This window comes from Nicotiana tomentosiformis, chromosome 1 (genome assembly GCF_000390325.3).
Source record: "Nicotiana tomentosiformis chromosome 1, ASM39032v3, whole genome shotgun sequence".
Classification (NCBI taxonomy): Eukaryota; Viridiplantae; Streptophyta; class Magnoliopsida; order Solanales; family Solanaceae; genus Nicotiana; species Nicotiana tomentosiformis.
This window is the reverse complement of record NC_090812.1, coordinates 94,557,500-94,576,870: the sequence shown is the minus strand read 5'-3', so window position 1 is coordinate 94,576,870 and position 19,371 is coordinate 94,557,500. Positions and strand designations below refer to the sequence as shown.

General features: G+C 36.9%; 2 protein-coding genes across 4 annotated transcripts; one reads left to right on the top strand and one right to left on the bottom strand.

The window, feature by feature from the left end:
- Nucleotides 1–310: 310 nt before the first annotated feature.
- Nucleotides 311–13,089, top strand: LOC104105198 (putative GTP diphosphokinase RSH1, chloroplastic). 3 transcript variants are annotated; one of them, XM_070187923.1, is made up of 24 exons: nt 312–692; nt 1,197–1,390; nt 3,309–3,473; nt 4,204–4,269; nt 4,447–4,539; nt 4,619–4,750; nt 4,851–4,949; nt 5,024–5,101; nt 5,176–5,247; nt 5,802–5,909; nt 6,105–6,202; nt 6,993–7,053; nt 7,145–7,207; nt 7,763–7,819; nt 7,904–8,005; nt 8,431–8,589; nt 8,923–9,054; nt 9,139–9,225; nt 9,299–9,370; nt 10,288–10,374; nt 10,467–10,923; nt 11,634–11,695; nt 12,555–12,623; nt 12,699–13,089. In XM_070187923.1, exons 1-24 carry the CDS (start codon nt 668–670, stop codon nt 12,792–12,794), a joined length of 2,634 nt encoding a protein of 877 aa, XP_070044024.1. In that variant the 5' UTR covers nt 312–667; the 3' UTR covers nt 12,795–13,089. The 3 variants fall into 3 exon arrangements, with proteins under 3 accessions (XP_070044027.1, XP_070044024.1, XP_070044017.1); XM_070187916.1 differs by having other exon boundaries at nt 12,690–13,089; XM_070187926.1 differs by lacking the exon at nt 4,619–4,750 and having other exon boundaries at nt 311–692; nt 12,690–13,089.
- A 498-nt stretch (nt 13,090–13,587) lies between these two features.
- Nucleotides 13,588–16,399, bottom strand: LOC104105199 (uncharacterized). The gene is made up of 3 exons (XM_009613452.4): nt 15,775–16,399; nt 15,483–15,549; nt 13,588–15,295 (listed from the first exon to the last, which is right to left on the bottom strand). Exon 3 carries the CDS (start codon nt 15,059–15,061, stop codon nt 13,772–13,774), a length of 1,290 nt encoding a protein of 429 aa, XP_009611747.1. The 5' UTR covers nt 15,062–15,295; nt 15,483–15,549; nt 15,775–16,399; the 3' UTR covers nt 13,588–13,771.
- Nucleotides 16,400–19,371: the final 2,972 nt, after the last annotated feature.

The window sequence follows — 19,371 nt, the reverse complement described above, 5'->3', positions numbered from 1 at the left end:
TTAGATGACATATTTTTTTTATTAGTCCGTTCAAAAAAGAATGACATATTTTTACAATTGAAAATAATTTAATTTTAAATTTTTATTTTATTCATTTTATATTTAATGAAATTTTTTTATAACTATACAAATGTTATTATCTCATAAAACTTTTAACTTTCAATTTTTTTATTTATTTTAAATTTCGTACCGGAGACGGAGCAAGTAAATAACTACTTCGTCTATTTCGCCACACTAGAGAAACAGAAAAAAGGAAATATATAGGGTTTAAAGGGAAAAAATGAGAGAAAAAATATCTTTTACCAAACGGCTTTTTTTCCTAATAATCGTGTGGTCTTTGGCTGAAATCTCCGCGACTCAAATCTCTCTCTCTAGATTATCTCATATTCGCTCGCTTGCTCCACCATTGGCTTATCCTCGCTTCTTGAGTGCTCCCTAATTTCTCTGAATTTCGAAACTCTTGCCTGAGACAATCGCAGCTTTGAATGCGAATCTTTTGATTCCTTTCATTCGCTGTGATTTTACTGTATCATTACCTTCCGGCGGAATATGTTTATTTATCTTCTTCATCTTTATGTTCCTAGACGAATGAGCTTTTGTCACAGTTGGCTTGATTTTCACCTCAACGCCCAATGAATAGTTCGTGCACCGATGCTTTTGAATAGACATGGCTTCTGCTACTTCAATGTCAGGTAGTTACTACGTTTGTTAATTTCATTTCAATGTTTGCCTGAATAGCATGTTAGTGAATGAATACACCTTAATTGCAAAGTAGTTGCGCTCAGGCTATATAAATTATGTAATTTTATTCCAATTCGTTTCATTCCACTGCTAAATTATTTGAATTGTGATAAGGCAATAAAAGGTTTTCTCTAACCGGAGGTTCACTAAATCTACTAATAACAATTTCTCGTGGAAAACAGTGGAGCTAACGTGAATAATGTGTTAGTCTTGTATTTATTTATTGATTGATTTCTTTTAACTGGAATTAAGTTATATACACTAAAGTGTGATGATTTTTATTATTTTTATAAATCATCGGCTGTTATAGCAGGTTACTCACCATTTATCTATTATAGGTTACCAATCAATGCTATTAAATAGAGTTACATGCAATTAAATTTTAAATGACCTGATTGTGTAATTATTTGTTACGCCGTCACTCGGTAGAACTTAAACTCTTTTTTAATTTGCAGTTTCTATTGAATGTGTGAATATATGTAAGTCTTGGAAAGGAGATGTGAGTGGGAGATTCGACTGTAGTGTGCTATCTTGTGCCTGGAAGGCGCCAAGGGCCTTGACTGGGTTCCTTGCCAGCACAACTCATCCTTCTCGGTGTTCCTCTACTCCTTATGGACGATATGGAAGAAGAAATCGGCTCCACCGATGTGTAAGTTTTTACTCACCTCCCAACTTACACTCTTTGAAATTAATCACATTGAGTTAAGAAAATTTTATGTTCAAAAAGCTAGTTTTAGAGGCTTTTCTGCTTTGCAATTTACTAAAACTTGTTGGTCATTGACGTTTTGCCTGTGGTTAGTAACCTGTTTGTGGTTCTTTATGTTGATGCGTAACATGATCTTTGGAACATGTAGAAGAATATGAGAGTCCCAATTCAAAATTTTAAGGCATTTATTGGAGCGACACAATATTTATATAAACCCCCTTGAATGCCTTAGATACCTGGTGTAGAACGTTTTTATATAGCTCAACACCCTCTCTCACACATGTAATCCAATTTTGGGTTCACATGTAGACTTGGATGCAGATTTTACGAGCATGAGATGGACTTACTAAAAGTTGAATATATTAGTTGAAAGAATTTGAGTATCCAACTTGAAACTTCAAGGCTATGATTGAATAACTCAAGATATTTATAGATACTTTGGATGTCTTTATATACCCGATGTGGAGCTCTTTTCTTAACTCAATAGAATAGTTCATATTCTTGTTAGAATATCTGTAAATTACGTATAGAATTCGGTAAGAAGATTATTTTGTTAGATTCTTATTCTTTAGTTAATTAGAGGAGGCTGACTTAGAGAGCTTGACCTCAGTCTTCGCGATATATTTCAGAATTTAAGTCGAGATACTTCTTGTTTTGCCTTCCTCATTCCTTCCTCCTGTTATTTAAAAACATTATGTGCAGCAAGCTATAGAAGTTTTTAAGGAGTTTTTGTTTTTTAGAATGGTGGTGTCCGGGCCAGTGCGCCTTGACTATTCCACCAGGTACCTGCAACCTCCCACCAGTACAAGTACCGGGTAACTCTAACAACAAGGACTTAGATAGATGGGGAGAAATCACTTAGCCTTTTTTGCTTCTGTTGGGATTTGAGCCATGGTCTCCAGTTTGTTAGAGAGATCTCTTTCATTTTCTTTCTTGTTTGTTGAAGCAAGGGCAGTCTTTAGAGCATTAGAGGAAGCTGTTGGAAGATACAGCTCTTTTGGATTATGTTTCTGTCCTACCTATTAGATGATTGAAGATTATTTCTGATTATTGAAATGCCTTCAGTTTGATTTCCTTGGCTGATGAATAATCCTTTAGCAATTTCCTTGGCTGATGAATTAATATTTTCACCAGTTATGTCAACACCTAATAAATCACATCTGTAATAGATTTTGGATGATGCCCTCAATTGTGTCTAGTGCAGCCTTTGGGTTTGTTCTGTTTAAACCTAACTAAGGCTTGATGAATGAGGTAAAAGGTGGGAGGGTCTGTAGCGACAAGAACAAGAATAAGTTGTCATGATCGTCCCCTTCCCCACTAAAAAGAAATTAGAAGTAAAAGAAAGAAAATTCTGTGTCTTGAAAATGTCTTTTCTTGGTTATAGAGTTTCAATGGACTTCAATAGAGCGGTACAAAGAATTCATATACTGACCCTAACTAATCTGGAATTGACTTGTAGTTGATTGAAAAAAGTATCAAAGTTTAATGGTGCTACGACATCTGCTCTTCTTCAATACTGTAACTAACATAGCCTAGTGCTAAATGCCATAGAAATGCATATAGTGACACATTAGAAAAAATAAAAATGGGTGTTCTGGTGGCAAATACATGGATAGGCCGTCAATTTTGGACTGTATCAAGTTTCTCGAGACCCTTTTCTCCTGAGATTAGTCAGTGACTCAACCAGCACGAGTTTAAGCTTGATCCATATGGACTTTATTTTTGGATGTGCACTTATTTATACATGTATTTTCTGGAAAGTCATGCATGCAAACAGCACAGGCTTATAGCTGGTTTTCTTGAGAAGCAATAATTATATCTGTTACAGTCTTTTCACCTGACTTGATTTTACTTGTGGCAGAGATGTTATACTTCTGATGTGGACGAACGCTACTCTGATGAAGCTCTGCAAGGAGTCCCTGCCTCAAGGCTTCTACTATCTACTTCTAGCAAATGGAAATTATGTTGCTCTTTATCATTTTCTTCAGAGTCTTGTGAAGAGATATCTCCTGAAAGTTTGTGGGAGGTTAGTGATCCTCCAGCTATGAAGTCATCTCTGATTCCTGGCATCATTAACGAACAAAGTCTGCTTTCCTAGTCAAAACTTGTTGGTTTTACTCATAAATTAGCTTGCCTAAACATCATAGCTCTCTCATGATAGAAAGATCAGGAATTGTGATTATCAGTTGCTTTTGAAAATTGAGAAGCATTAAGCACCAGCACTTCCCAGCTGTTAATAAGCAAAATTTCTCTGGCAGGAAAGAAAATGGAAAATCCTATTGACTCAAATATTGCTAGATATCCTAATTAAAATAGAAAAGCCTGAGCCAATCTCAGAACTGCTAATTCCACATTCTACTGATTGTTTTTTCTTCCATACATAAAACTTTCAATACTTTCAATATTGAATCTATTGCAGCTGGTGTCTTCTGTGTGCATTTCTTTCTACATAAATTTGGACAAAGTCATGTTCCTTCTGAAATTGATTAATTTTGCATTTGTGAATAGTTTTTGAAAGATACAGAATGAATTCTCACTTCTAAGCGCCTGATTTTTTATGCTCATTTGCTAATATCAAGTGTCTGTTATTGTTAGTATACTGAGCCGAGGGTCTATCAGAAACAGCCTCTCTACCTTCACAAGGTAGGGGTAAGGTCTACGTACACACTACCCTCCCCAGACACCACTTGTAAGGTTACACTGGGTTTGTTGTTGTTATGTTAGTATCTAACTAATGTTAATTATCTGTTTCACAGGATCTTATACCTTCCATTTCATATCTTTCTTACAAAGAATTGGAATTGGTTCGCAAGGCTTTGAATGTAAGTATATTCGCATATAATCAACAAAATTGATCTTCTCCTTGGCTTTGATTTCCTTTCTCATCACTTTCTTTCTTTGCAAGATAAAACATCTATTACAAATATTTGGCATGCCATAATCTCCAACTAAATCAGAATAGCTGAAAAACCTGTCTGATCTACTGATTATTATTACAGCTTGCTTTTGAGGCACATGATGGTCAAAAGCGTCGTAGTGGAGAGCCCTTTATTATTCACCCAGTTGCAGTTGCACAGATCCTTGGACAGCTTGTAAGTTGTGCGGAATTATTGTACTTTCCTGGCTCAGAAGGCATAACTGAGTTTGACTTTTTCCCTTTTTCTTTTTGAGGAATTGGATTGGGAGTCAATTGCTGCTGGGTTATTACATGATACTGTGGAAGATACAAATGTAGTTACTTTTGAAAGAATAGAGAAGGAATTTGGTCCGACAGTTCGGCGTATTGTTGAAGGGGAGACTAAGGTAGTTCTTCAGAAGATATAGATTCTTCTTCTTCTTCTTCTTCTAGCAAACAATTAAAAGAAATTTGTTCCTTTTGACGTAAATGGGATTGATGTGTTAGGTATCCAAGCTCGGAAAGATCAAGTGCAAGGATGAAAGCCATGTGCAGGATGTCAAAGCTGATGACCTTAGACAGATGTTTCTTTCCATGACGGAGGAGGTAATGCCTCTGTTTACTTGTACGGATTTTGTTACTTTCTTAACAGTCCCTTTCTTAAAATGCTTCTGTTTCAGGTCCGTGTTATAATTGTAAAATTGGCTGATAGATTACATAATATGCGCACTCTTTCACATATGCCTCCACACAAGCAGGTATGTACATCTTAATTTTTTTTATCCGTCTCTGTCTAATCTCTAACAATCTTGCTATTCTCTTTCCTTTCCAGTCTGGCATCGCAACAGAGACGCTGCAGGTTTTTGCTCCTTTGGCAAAACTTCTTGGAATATACCAAATCAAGGTGTCTCTTTAGCTTCTTTAAACTCTTAAATGCTTTGACATGCCTAAGATATATTGTACCTAATTTAAATTTCCTTTTCTTCCTCCCTTCCAGTGGCTGGTTGTCTGGCCTTCAGAACTGTATAGTTAGTTGTTGATGTACATGGACGTCTCTCATTTTCTTAACCCTTTTCCTGAAATTGCTTAATGATAATAGTACTCGTACTCATTATCAGTGATATGTGATCATACTAATATTGGCATCTCAAGTTTGGAAGCTCTTCTGCAAAGAGACCTATGATGCAGCTGATTAAGTGATTTTCATTTTAGTCCTCTCTTGATCTATTTTGTCCTCTAGTAGCCTTCTTTATCCTAGATCGACCTGTCTTTTTCTTTTGTCTAGTGAGAGAATTGGGGCTTGGGGGGGGGGGGGGGCATTTTCTCTGGAAGCTACCTAAGAGGCTTTGAAATGTTGTGGTTTACTGCCACTTGTTTCATTATGTACAGTTTCTTTTCCTCTAAATTATGGTTTTATATCTGCTTAGTTTAATGAATATTTGACTTATCATCATGCAGTCAGAACTTGAAAACTTAGCATTTATGTATACAAATGCTCAAGACTATGCCCGGGTGCAGCGAAGAATTGCAGAACTTTATAAAGAACATGAAAAAGAACTCAAAGAGGTATTTATACCTCACCCTTTTAGAACCTAATTACTTATAATGCTCAGAAGACCTCTGTCATCCAACCATCCATGCTGCGACATGCAACTGTTACTTATAAGCAGAGAACATTATCTGTTATCAATGTGTTGTTTATTGAAAGTCGTACATAGTTATCAGTTCACCTTTTTCTAAATGCGTCTTTTCTTCCCTTAGGCAAAAAGAATATTGATGAAGAAAATAGAGGAAGACCAATTCTTAGACCTCGTGACGGTGAAGACTGAAATTCATTCAATATGCAAGGAACCTTACAGGTGCGCATATGCCAATTTCCTGGTCCTAACTCCTAAGTTCATATTTATTTTGTTGTTTATTGCCTGTCCTGGCATTCTTACAGTTTTTTTCCTTTCAAGATTATCTTTGTTTAGTAGTAATTTTTTTAGTGGTTGGTTATCACAGCCTCAAAGGAAATGCAAATTCCACTTTAGCTTGATGCCTACCTAATTAGTTGCTCTACTATCTACCTAATCAAAAAAAGTTGCTCTACCATCTGGTTTTGCTTAATTAGCTGATAAATTGCTGATTAATGACTCATAACCATTTTACCAGCACGTTGCTCTTTCGGCCCCGAAGTGTGGAACCTCTTCTTATTGTCGTTCCGCCTATTGCTTGTACATTGTTTGGGATCTAGGGAATATTCAGTTTGGACTCACAAGTATTTTTCTCCAATTTCTTTCCATACCTGGAGGGAAAAAGTATGTTAATTTTCTTCTCTACTTTCAGGCTGTAGTGATCTTGTCTAATTTGTTGTATTGTTTTCGTGTTTGGAGTTTCTATGATACTCCCAAATGTCCCACATAGTATGAGAAGGTTGAATTGCTAGATCTATTCCTGCTTATTCCAAATATAGGCATGGCCTTTGAGTAATAGTGCATATTTTCCAAAAAGCAAAGCTATAATGGAAGTTCTCGTTTTTTCTGATCTTTAAATTTTATTTTTTAATTCACACCTGAAATGTGCCCCTTTTGGTAACCTATACATACATATTTTATGGTTGCAATGGTGAATGTTTCCTCAGCCAGCTTTTGTGATTCTTATCTGCAGCATCTACAAAGCAGTACTGAAATCTAAGAACTCGATAAATGAAGTGAACCAAATTGCGCAGGTCTTCTTTTGTTGTAAGCTTGATTGATTTGATAGATGATGCTGTGTTGTGTGTAAGGTTGTATATTAACTTTATATTCTTGGATTGCCAGCTTCGAATTATTATAAAAGCAAAGCCTTGTGTTGGAGTTAGGCCCCTTTGCAGTGCACAGCAGGTAACATGTTATGAAGATGCAGATACCACTTCCTTTTGAAGTAGAATGCTTTGTTGGGTTTTACCACAATTCTAGTTGTTTATAACATTATTATTCAAGTTCAAGGGGGTTATAATTTGGAAACCTTTGACCAGAACATCGGGAAGTGAACAAGTAGGTACACTACTTGTGTATTCCCAACGTAAAGATAAAAGTAGGTAATGGCGGTGTATTTTGTTACTGGAATACTGCACGTTCAGTAGATGTTTTGTGGTCATTAATTTTTGCTTTAAAATAAGACCAGTTAGTTATGTCTTATACATCATATAGATTGGTCATTAATGTCTTATACATCATATACTTTGTGGTCAGGCTCATTCAACGGCGACGTCAATGAGGAATGTTTAACCTACCTTATAAAAAAAAAGATTGGTGCCTAAGTTTCTATATTAAATTGGACATTAAGCAGAAAGATTGCTGCACGATGCATCAAATTCATATTTGAATCAATACCTAAACTTGCACCTTTTTCTGTATAATGTATAGAGATGCCTCTAACATATTTTTCCTCTATAGATATGCTATCATGTGCTTGGACTTGTACATGGAATTTGGACGCCTATCCCGCGGGCTGTAAGTATTGAATAATATATCTGCATCCCTTATTCTTGTGATATGCTAATGGACTTTGATCCTATTTGTAACATTTTGCAACAGATGAAAGACTACGTCGCCACTCCAAAGCCTAATGGCTATCAAAGTCTTCATACAACAGTGATCCCATTTCTTTATGAGAGCATGTTCCGTTTGGAAGTTCAGGTACATTCGTGGCACCTCCCAGAACTTATGAATAACGAAGATATCAGTTACTCCTTCTATACCAATATTTATGACACTTTCATGTTGGAACATCCAAGAATGTTTGACACCATTCTATTTCCAAGAATTCAAATACTAAACTATTCAAATCTTAAAATTTTCTTTGATGTTTCCTGTATTAGAATAACTTTTTAGCCTATTACGTTAATATTTGTCCAGCTATGAGTGGGGGGATATATATATATATATATATATATATATATATATATATATATATATATAAATAAAAATAATCCTATTGAAATGTCTTTGACATTTTACTTTCTGGTTTTTGGAATTTGTCTCTTGGTCTATTGACAAGTTAGCATTTATTTGGTTCTGCTTATCTTCTAGCAGCTTGATTATACTTGCGTAATGTTTGGCAGATAAGAACTGAAGAGATGGACCTGATAGCTGAGAGAGGCATTGCTGCGCATTACAGTGGGAAAGGTTTTGTAAATGGTTTAGTTGGGCATGTTATAACCAATGGTAGAAGTTCACGAGGGAAAATAGTCTGCCTGAACAATGCCAATATTGCTCTCAGGGTATAAATCTGTTGCTTTTGCTAAATTGTCTAGTGCCTTATTAGCTGTGTGGTCTTCATCTATAATTATTACTAGTTGGGAATAGGTTTTAGACTTGGTAGAAAATTATTATTATTATCATTATTATATATATATATATATATATATATATATATATATATATATATATATATATATCTCTTCTTTTTACTTGCACTTTTATTTTAATTTGGTAATGATGATGATATGAGTTGAGCTAAATGAAAGGAATAAGGATTCATATCGCCGACCCCAACTTGTTTGGGACTGAGGCGTAGTTCTTGTTGTTGTTGGTAAAGTCCTTTTCTGCTGTAGATTGGCTGGTTGAATGCGATTAGGGAGTGGCAAGAAGAGTTCGTTGGAAACATGAGTTCTAGGGAATTTGTGGACACTATTACCAGAGATCTGTTGGGTAGTCGTGTCTTTGTGTTTACACCCGGAGGAGAGGTAAATTCTGCTCGATATTTCTACTCAAATTGTTGCCTTTTTGGGTCTTGTTACATTATCACTGTACAACTTTGCCCTTTGCAGATAAAACATCTCCCAAAGGGGGCTACCGTCATTGATTACGCGTATATGATACACACTGAAATTGGCAATAAAATGGTTGCCGCAAAGGTTTTATTCTTGTTACTATCTGTTTTTAATGCTTAATGAATCTGGATGTGATTGCAGCATCTTCTGTTTGCAGGTGAATGGTAATCTTGTCTCTCCATTGCATGTACTTGCAAACGCAGAAGTCGTAGAGATTATCACCTACAATGTTAGTTGCTATGAATTCCGTACCTTCTTTTGCTTATGTTCTCATCTCTATATTTCTTCCTCCTCCTTTTGTGGGCAGCTCTTACATTTTCATTGTTTTAGTCTTGCCGAGACATTTAATCATGTCTTATATGTCTTGTAATTCTGAACATTCTAAATATCAACTAAACCTTAGAGTTTAAGCATTATGGGTGGAAGAAAAGCAATTTTTTGTGGTTTTGGGTTTTGGCAGAAGCTTAGAGTCACAAGGTTATGCAGATAAAGTTCAGCTGTTACTTATCAAAAAAAGAAGAAGATAAAGTTCAGTTGTTTCTAATATGTAAAGCATGTATCTTTTTGGTTTTCCTTTTCCATTTAATTCTTCAGTTCTTGCACCTCCTTCTTGTGCTATTGACATTTAAACTTGTCATGCTTAAATATGTATTGTTGGCAAGGGAGGCTAGTCTACCAGCAAGGTGGCCACCTCCAACCATAAGGTTGGGAATTTGAGTCACCTACGGAGCAAAGCCGGAACCAGCCACGGATTTTATTGTTTGGGGGGGGGGGGTAGGGTGTTTGAGGTGTTCCAGCCTTCCAGGTGGATTTATCATAAAAAAAGAAAAGATTTTCTTTATGTATTATTGTGCTTCTGTCATTTAATTATGCGCGTAAGTGTACCAAAAGGATAGTTGATATTACCATCAAACACTTATTTCTAACGGCTAACGCAAGGATTAGCTATCGTTTAGTCTGAAATTGGATTTATTGTAGCGAACTTTAAGTTGTTGGATTTTTGTGCCTTGGAGTACGGAGCAACCTATATGTGTAGTATCATCATTATTTTACTTTTTGTAAGCTTAGTAAATTGTTACTTGATGCGGCCAAGTTATTAGTTCATCATGCTGGTATTTACAAGCATCTGGCTGTTTACCTTTTCAGGGTCTCTCCAGCAAGTCTGCTTTTGAGAGACATAAAGAGTGGCTTCAACATGCAAAAACTCGTAGTGCCCGGCACAAGATTATGAAAGTAGGTGTTTTTTGCATAGCTAAAACGGAAGTTTTGTGTGTAGTATTACCACTCTTACAGATTAATTAATGTGGTGCTCATCTTGTCCTCAGTTCTTGAGAGAGCAAGCTGCATTATCAGCAACTGAAATAACAGTGGATTCAGTAAAGGAATTTGTGGCCGAGTCTGAAGGTGACAGTGGATTGGAAGAATTAGCAGATTATTCTAAGGAAACCAAACATTCGTGGGAGAAAATCCTCAAGAATGTTATGGAAACATCATCTGCAAGTATGAGTACTGAAGATATTTTCCAACTCCGAAGTAGTAGTATTCAGATTCCCAAGGTAAATGGGAAACATAACAAATGCATGCAGCATATGAGTTTGAAGGCCACAGGGGAGACATTGTCACAAGGAAATGGTGTTGGCAAAATGATTCTTGCTAACATACCAAGGTACAGGGAAGTTCTGCCAGGATTGGACGGCTGGCTGGCTAGCAAAGTTGCAACTTGGCATAACCTGGAAGGGCACTCTGTCCAGTGGCTTTGTGTTGTCAATATAGATCGAAAAGGTAATGGTTGGGCTAAAGGCTAATTATTTTATATGGGCATCAAACTGGATAAGGCATCACTGCTGATCTACTGTAGATGCATTTTTGAACTTTCCTATGGATTGGTGGTTCTATCTAAGTCATTTGAAAAAATCATTACCACTAGCAGCGCAAGTATTTTCTTCTTTTTTTCCCCCCACTTTTTGCTTCAGGCATCTGGTAGCTTAAACCTACCGGCCCGGCCAATCCAGACTCGCACTGGTATGCCCACTAAGGGAGGGAGTGAAAAGCGCTCCAAATCAGCAATGTCTCCATTCCTAGGGCTCGAGCTCGAATCTGAGACATCTGGTTAAGGGTAGAGATCCTAACCATCACAGCATACCCGTTGTGAGATGTGTGAGAATGGCGTGTTTAAAAGTTTGACTACCTTGAAGGAGAAAGTATTTTCAAGTTCCAAAGAATGACGTGTTTAAAGTTTAGATCTAACATTTAGTTGTTAATTACAGCTTAACTACTGAATTTTGTTTTTATCTTTTTGATGTAATTTTTATAGATCCAACTACCTGTATTCCAGTTTGCTAACCTCATATATTCATTTATACATGAATATTGTCTATCACCATAACTGGAATTCCAGTTTTCCATGATTAATAAGAATTTAATATCTGATCAATTTTTTTTATGGTTTATTACTTTTAGTGGCTGATATCTCAAACCATGATTTTAATTAGGCATGATGGCGGATGTTACTTCAGCATTGGCAGCCGTAGGCATCAGCATATGTTCTTGTTCGGTGAGTTGAACATTTATCACATTATTTTCCATCTACTTTATAAAGGAAATCACATTATTTTTCATCTAGGTTTCAAACTCCTGAGCTATGCATATTGATCATCGGAATTATAATAAGGTTTGGGTGGACAATGAAGCTGTTAGCAGTTGGTAGCTAAACTAAGCTTGCGTTTGTGAAAGTGTTCACTATTTGTTATATGCTTAATAGCTGAACCTGAACTGCTCCATTGTAGTGGTTCAGCATGAATTAGATATCTTTATTAGCTATCTCAATTTGGCAGTTTGTGATGAAGTAGGTGACACTGTTAGCTTTTTGATCTTTCCTATGTCAGCAGGAGCTAACAATGTTAAACGAGGAATTTGCAAGTTTAAGTTAGTTATTTAGATTCAACGCTTACATCTTGGTGCAGTGAGAGAGCATACATAGCTTTTCTCGATATGCTAATGCCGAAGTAAGAAAAAATGAATGTAACACCTGGAGTGATTGAAAACCTTTTTGGGAGGGTATTTAGCTTTTGAACAAGCTATGGCCTCATAAGTAGGAAACGGGCGGGATAGGATTCAGATTTACAGAGCATGTAAAGACAGTATCTGAACATTCATTGTGAAAGTGGTGGACTAAGAGAAATTTGTGCTGAACTATTATGAGGGCAAGGACTAAAACAATTCGCAGCTACTTTTATGCTGAGCAACCTATATATTAATTTCCATTCTTTCCTTTGCATTCTTCTATTATGTTTGGGATGTCACCTTTTGAATCTGCATTCCGAAAAGTGCATGAAGCTCTCAGCAACTAAATAGTCTTATTCTCCTTCCGTTTCAATCATGAGATAACTGAATAGTTACTTCAAAACCTGCAGGTTGAGACAGATAGAGGGAAGGGGATGGCTGTCGAGCTATTTCATATTGAAGCGAGCCTCGAGAGTTTGGTATGCTTACTGAACATGCGTCAATATAACAGCTTTCTCTTCATGTGCCAATTTTTGAATTCTCAGCTCCTGCAGGTTGATGCATGTGTAAGGATCGATATGATCCTAGGTGTTTTAGGATGGTCCACGGGCTGCAGCTGGTCAGAGAACAAACAGTTTCTAGAATGCTAGTTTAATGGCCTGATGAAGAGTACTTGCCCAGCTGTTGAAAGCTTGGGAAAAAAGTTTTGTCCTCTAAAACCATAATTCCCTTTTTCTCATTTCTGGGTGTTTTTCTCTTAGTTTTTAAAAAATATTTCCCCTCCCACCCTCTTGACAAGTATAGAAGCAAACAATATTAGGCAATATGGTGTCAGGCGACTGTGTATATAAAGGAAGAGTAGTGACGAGTTATACTTGTAAAGGCATTTTGAACTATACGAACTCCAACAAAATGATAGATATTCTATACAAAATGTATTATGTATTCCCGATCTTATCCTTTTTCTTTGAGTATCTATTTCTTATATGTGATAATATGGGTTTGACGCAATCCCGCTGACCTCCTTTTCTGGGCAGAGGCTGATCTAAGATTTACTTAACGGGTTCAGGCTGTTGTCACTACACCTACTGCTTCCTTAAAATTATAGGTTTAGAATGTAATATTCAATAATGTTTTTGCATAAAACTATGGACTGAGGCCGCAAGAGTGGATAAAGTAGAACCAGGATCAACTATCACAAAACAGCAGTGCGATATAAATTCTGAATCTGGTTTTACCAACAAATAAAAACTGATGCATGCTTAAAAATACCCTTCTCCATCAAGGTTCTAAAGCTTATATTCCTTTGATGGGTATGTTAAGCATAAGGTTAAAACAAAAGACCAAGTCAAAGGAACAAACAGTCTCGGTAACGTGGACTTCCTATGGTTCTATATCCTGCATTTTAGATATCCAGGGAATTCTTTTCGCCGAGAAAAAAAATAAGTGCAGCGAAGTTTTGAGGCTTAAATTATTACCTAAAGCAACAAATGTGCTCTTATTTGTAGCTCACGGTTGAAGACATGCACCATTCCTTTGGGGGATCCAATTATACATATATTTAATTATTCAAATTTGGTGACACTTATTATCTTAGTAAGTTCAGTAGTATATTGCGTTCCCTGATTTAAAATCTTGAATCCGCTAATGCAGGAAGGGAGAATGCTTTTAAGCACAAGTAGCAGATTAGCGCTAATAGTCCTCCCAAAAGCACTCTCCTTCCCCTGGTGATTGCAGCTACATCATCCAGGTTCATGAGCTTCGTTCGGTACCTCTCAGTAACATTCACTGCAGAATCATCTTTGCCATCATTGCTCTGTTGGCAACTTGTTATGTCGAACTCATTCTGAGTGCTTTTCGAAATGCAGCATGTCTCATCATCTTCAATTTTCATTCCTTCTTTCACCTTCTTCTCTTTGAGCTCCAATAAAAATTCCTGGTTTGAGTTAGCTGGCCAAAGTTTTTCAATGTTGGATTGCTCGGAGGAGTTTCCTGCTCCTTCCGAGATGTCATCTGCAACATCTTCTTTGTCTATGTCGTTATCGTAGCCATCATCTTCTTCTTTATCTATACAAACGCTCTCTGCCACTTCATCCTCTGCTTCTCTGCTACGCGCTTCCAGATCCTTCTCCACTACCTCAATGTTCACAGCTAGCGTCTCTGAGGTCTCTTTGTCTTCCTCTAAACCAGTTCCTTGATAATTGCGTTCAAAGCTTTGTTTCTCAACAAACCGGATAGGTGAATGCTCTGCTTCTAGGCTCTGCTCTCCACCAGGTGTGACATCCGTTGCATTTGTTTCTTTTATCACTTGAACCACTTCAGCAGAATGTTGATCATCTATTGATGCATTTCTGATTGCAGAGGCTGCCAAGCTGCAGGGGCTGTTTTCTGATGTTGCCTTCTCATTGCAGGAATTTGCTTGATCGTTCTCCTTGAAACGTTCATTTTCATCATTACATTGCATTTTTAGGTTGCAATTCTTGGCAATTTGATCGATCTGAGTTTCTACATCAGCACATTGTTCTTCCAAATCAGTAATCTGCATATGGTCTTTATGCTCATCTTCATCAGCTGCCTTCATTAACTCAATAGTTTCAACGGCTTTATTTCCTTGTCCATGCGCATAGTTCAGCTGTTTGTGCTCGAAAAGGGGCACACTGTATAACTGTACTGGTAAGAAATCTTGTTCACTAGAGGTGCTGCTTTCTGGTAAAGAGCCATCAGGGCTGAAAATTTCTTGGTCACCAATAGCTTGGTTCTGTTGTTCTTGAATTAGAACCGCCTCATGATTATCTGTTTCAATCATATCAGTATGTTGCAGCTCACTTAGTTCTCCTTTATCATTATGTTTGTTGTCAACCAAAAATTCTCTTTTATTATCTACTTGCAAAGATGGCTCGTAGAGTATTGTGGCCATCTCAGTTTTCTAATTTCCTTGGATTACATGAATTCTTTCTAAAGTAACCTTATTCAGTTCTTGATCAGGATCAGGCAGCAATGAAATCTTGATCTCTGATGACTCCAATTCTTCCTTGTCAACCGTCAATCTCTCGAAAGATGGAGACTTTTCTTCTTCTTTTGGATGATCAGAGACTATAGCAGTTTGGGAGTCCCTTTTTTCATCATCCACCCCAAGATTAGGCTTCTCATCCTAGACCAAAATACAAGCATTATCAGAATTCACTACCTAGTACTTCAAGTTGTCATGCTATTTTTTCACTTAAAATATGTTCAACCTTGTTCAAAAGATCGTGATTTTTCTCAATTCTTGAACCATGCTAAATGCTCTAATTTTATTTTATTTTTTTCCGCAAAGACACGAATGAGATAGCAAATACCTGGTTCAAGGATGGAGTGGAGAACAAGGAGATGGAATCATCGACACACAACTTCTCAGTCCCATTGCTGAAATTTAAAATGAATTGACATTCTATAAGCTGGACATAAATGAAAACTCCCTCAATCTCTCATAATCAATGACAATTTTGTTATGAACATATATGGCATAATGGAAGCAAAAGACTTATATAAGGGATACCAATTAGTTGGAATTAAGTTTTAGCTGTTGTTGTAACACTATTATTAGGTATAAGTTTGTCAGTAGTCTAATTAGAAACTTGTATAACTAACCTCGAAACCTGCTACTGCTCAATGCATGGAGAAGAATCAGGAAGAAGAAAATGAAGCCCTTTACTCGATCCATCTTCAGAATTCTTATTATTTTCTTTCTTTGTAATCTTCTGAGTTGATTTCCTGCACTTTCTTTCAACCAAGAATGCAGACCCCAGAGCAGCTGTGATAAATGCTCCACCTAACAAAATGACACTAGCAATACCACTGCCATTTTTGCTTGAGCTTATTTTCATATTCAGCTTCTGATTCTGCACGTTGATTTGATTGTTCTGTGATTTTTTCTTGGACTTGGAATACTCCATTATCATTTATCTCACAGAGCTGCTGCTTCAAAGTTCTTGGGGGTGGAAATCAAAAATATTTTTCAAATAAGTTCTTTTAGTGAGAGCATTTTGTGTTTAATTAGTTAATTTGAAAAGCACTTTTCAACAGCAATTAGTGTTTGACCAAGTTTTTAAAAAGTACTTTTAAATATATTTTTCTCAAAAGTGCTTTTTGGAAAAAGCTATTTTTTCTGCTTCTCAAAAACTGCTTCTGCTTCTACTCAAAAGCATTTTTTTTCCTTCGAAAAACTTGGCCGAAAACCTTAACTTTGAGGGAGAAAACACTTTTGAAAAAAAAAAAATTCTCGCCAAAAAGAAGCTTGAACAAACTGGCTATAACTTGTATTTATTAACAATGTATAAGTATCAAGTATTTATTGTTATATATAAGTTGATAATAGAAAAAAGAAAATGAGTTAAAGTCAGTTAAATTACTCAGTAGTGTAATCAATGGTTAAAACTGAAAATGAGTACAAATGTAGGAGGCAGAAATGTCGACCACCTAAAGTTGTAGTCAGAAATTGATCCTTAAATCAAAGTTGGAAGGAATAATGAAGTAACTAGTGGACAAAACCAAACAATAGAATTAAGGGAATTTAGAAGAAAAGAAAAAAAAAAGATTCAGATTTACACTTAATTTTTCCGAAATTGGGTTCTGTGTGTATTTTTTATTTTAAACTCATTTTTCATCTATATCATTTAAATGAAAAGGAAATCAAAAAGTTTGATCTCTTGAGCAGTAGCCTCAAATACAAGTTCATGTAAATTTTGTAACACCGTCAGTGCTTCTGAGTTATTTGAACAAATGTCCTTTTATGAAGTCACTAATTAAATCATGTCTTTGTAAGTTTAGTGGAATAAATTTTTCTGTAATAAAAAAAATTTCATTCAACAACTTTTACGGGCATTATTTAGCTACTGAGCTATTATGGACAAAATTTAAAGAGTGGCTTAAAGAAAGGCTACAGAAATAATCTAGTTCTTCTCTACCATTTCATAGTTTGTAGCCAGCCAACCTAACCATTAGGCAGTAGCCCGTTTGGTGTCTTGTACTTAGATTTGGTCCCTCCATCTTGTACATTCTTTTATGAATGTCGTCACGATGCTTTCAGCCAAAGAGATAATACAGAGATTTGCTTGTAAATTTTCATAGATAAAAAGAAATAGAGAAACGTACACTTTTAGTCGGTTCCAAAAATAATTGTAAATAAAGTGTATATATATTATATATTTTTTGACTAGCAAATACAATTTATTTCGAGCAACCGGCAATTTTATATTTCATCCCCAAAAAATCACTTTGTGAATTAGCGTTTGTCAAAATGGTGTCACCTAGTCCAAGTACTCCCTCAATCTTCTGGTGCTAAAATTTGTCTAAGTGAGGCCTACACCCAAGTTTTTATTCTTGACAAAATGTATAAAGATTCTGTTTACCCTTAAAATTGGATAACAACTAAACTTATAATGTGATTTTAATCACATGATTTCACCTAATACCAATTAATAAATGTGAAGATTAATAACAAAAATGAACTATAAAGTAAAGCGAACCAGTGTTGAAATGGAATTCAACCCTCGAGCTAGGGTGCCCTCGAACTGATTGATACTAAAACAATTAAAAATAAAGCAAGCTGATGAACAAGAGAGTATAAGCTAAAGAAAGAGCGTTATATTGCCTTTTTTATGCGAGAACAATATGTCACAAATGGTTAATATTCCCTTTTATATAGTAGAGGAATTCTACTTATGGTATAACTCTAATTACAGAAGAAAATCCCATGATTAGCTAATTAACCGTTCCTAATTTGATGCTTTCCGAGATTTTCGCCATGATCTTCGACCAGTCACGGATATTTCGCCTTTTCGTTATTATGTTATCTTCGATCTTGCTCGATGCCTGTCTCATTCGGTCTCGATCGCTGCTATCCTCGATCTCGACAGGTACCTCGAATCCCGAACTTGGTACCTTGTCCTCGTACCTTGGTCTGATCCACTACGGGGCCGACCTTCGATGCAGCTCCCTGGTCCCGGTCAGATAGAAAAATTGGGTGGGCTCGGTTTTGACCGTATACAGATAGTCCCCTCGTTTTTTGGAGTGTAATGACAAGAAACGAATTGAGCCTTCGATTTTTACCTCGACCGGCCATGACGTCACCGTCGTGACGTAAGCGACGGAAGTGACCGAAATGTCCCGTCGGTACAGTTTCCCAAGTTATTAATGTGTATCAGTCGGTGGTCGGCCACTAGTGCCCTTGAACCGTCGCCGTGAATCCCATAAATAGGCCTCTTTTTACACTATTTCAAACTTTACCTTCAACCTTTTCTAATCTCCAAAGCTTTTTACATCTTCTAAGTTCTTCATTTGCAAATCTACAATTTTCACTGCTAACCTCTTCTTAGAACACCAAATCTTATCATCTCTATCTATTTTTAACTTCAAATCCAAATGGTGAAAATGTCAAAAACTGTTCCTCAAAAGGAAAACGCTTCTTCATCGCTGTCGACCGGCGACAAAACACCGGTGGAGCCGCGCCCTGAGGAGTGTATTCTCGGGGGGGGGGGGGGGGAGGGGCGTCCTCACTTTTGACTTTAAGACCGACAAAACTTCATCGGTCCCTGGTCGATGCGAGCCAATGTCGAGGTATATATGCTCGATAACTGAGAGCTTCCTTAAGCAGGTGAAAAAAGACTGCAACTGGGAAGGCAAAGAGGTGGTGATTCTGGCCCTCCGGGAAGACATAACTACCCACGTGGAAGGGTTTTTGAGTGTTTATACCTGCCCTTTCACGCTGGGCCCCGTCGATCCCATTATCGTCGATTTCTGCCGCAAGTATCAAATAACCCTAGGTCAAATCCATCCCTCATTTTGGTGGATTGTTATTCTGCTCCTATTTTTCGTGAGCAAAGTTGAGGGGATGCCTTTCACCCTTGACCACCTCATCAGGTTATATATCCCCCGCCTCTATCGAGGCGAGTTAATAAAACTTCAGCGTCGGGCTATCAAGGTGGTGTTCTCGAGCATAAATGATGACAAGGACCGAGGCTGAATGGGCCGGTTCGTTCGAGTGAGGACTTCCGACCTAATCCCAACTGAAAAGATGCCATTTTTCGAGAAATGGAATATGAAGCATAAGTACAATCCCACTGTTAGCTCCTATTTATCTTTTTGCTCCTTTGCTTCTTCTCATTGATATCCTTTTTTCGTGATGTAGCGGTCGCTTGGATGCCCAGTGTAATTCCTAACCTCGAGAGTTGGGTTCGGGACCTGGCC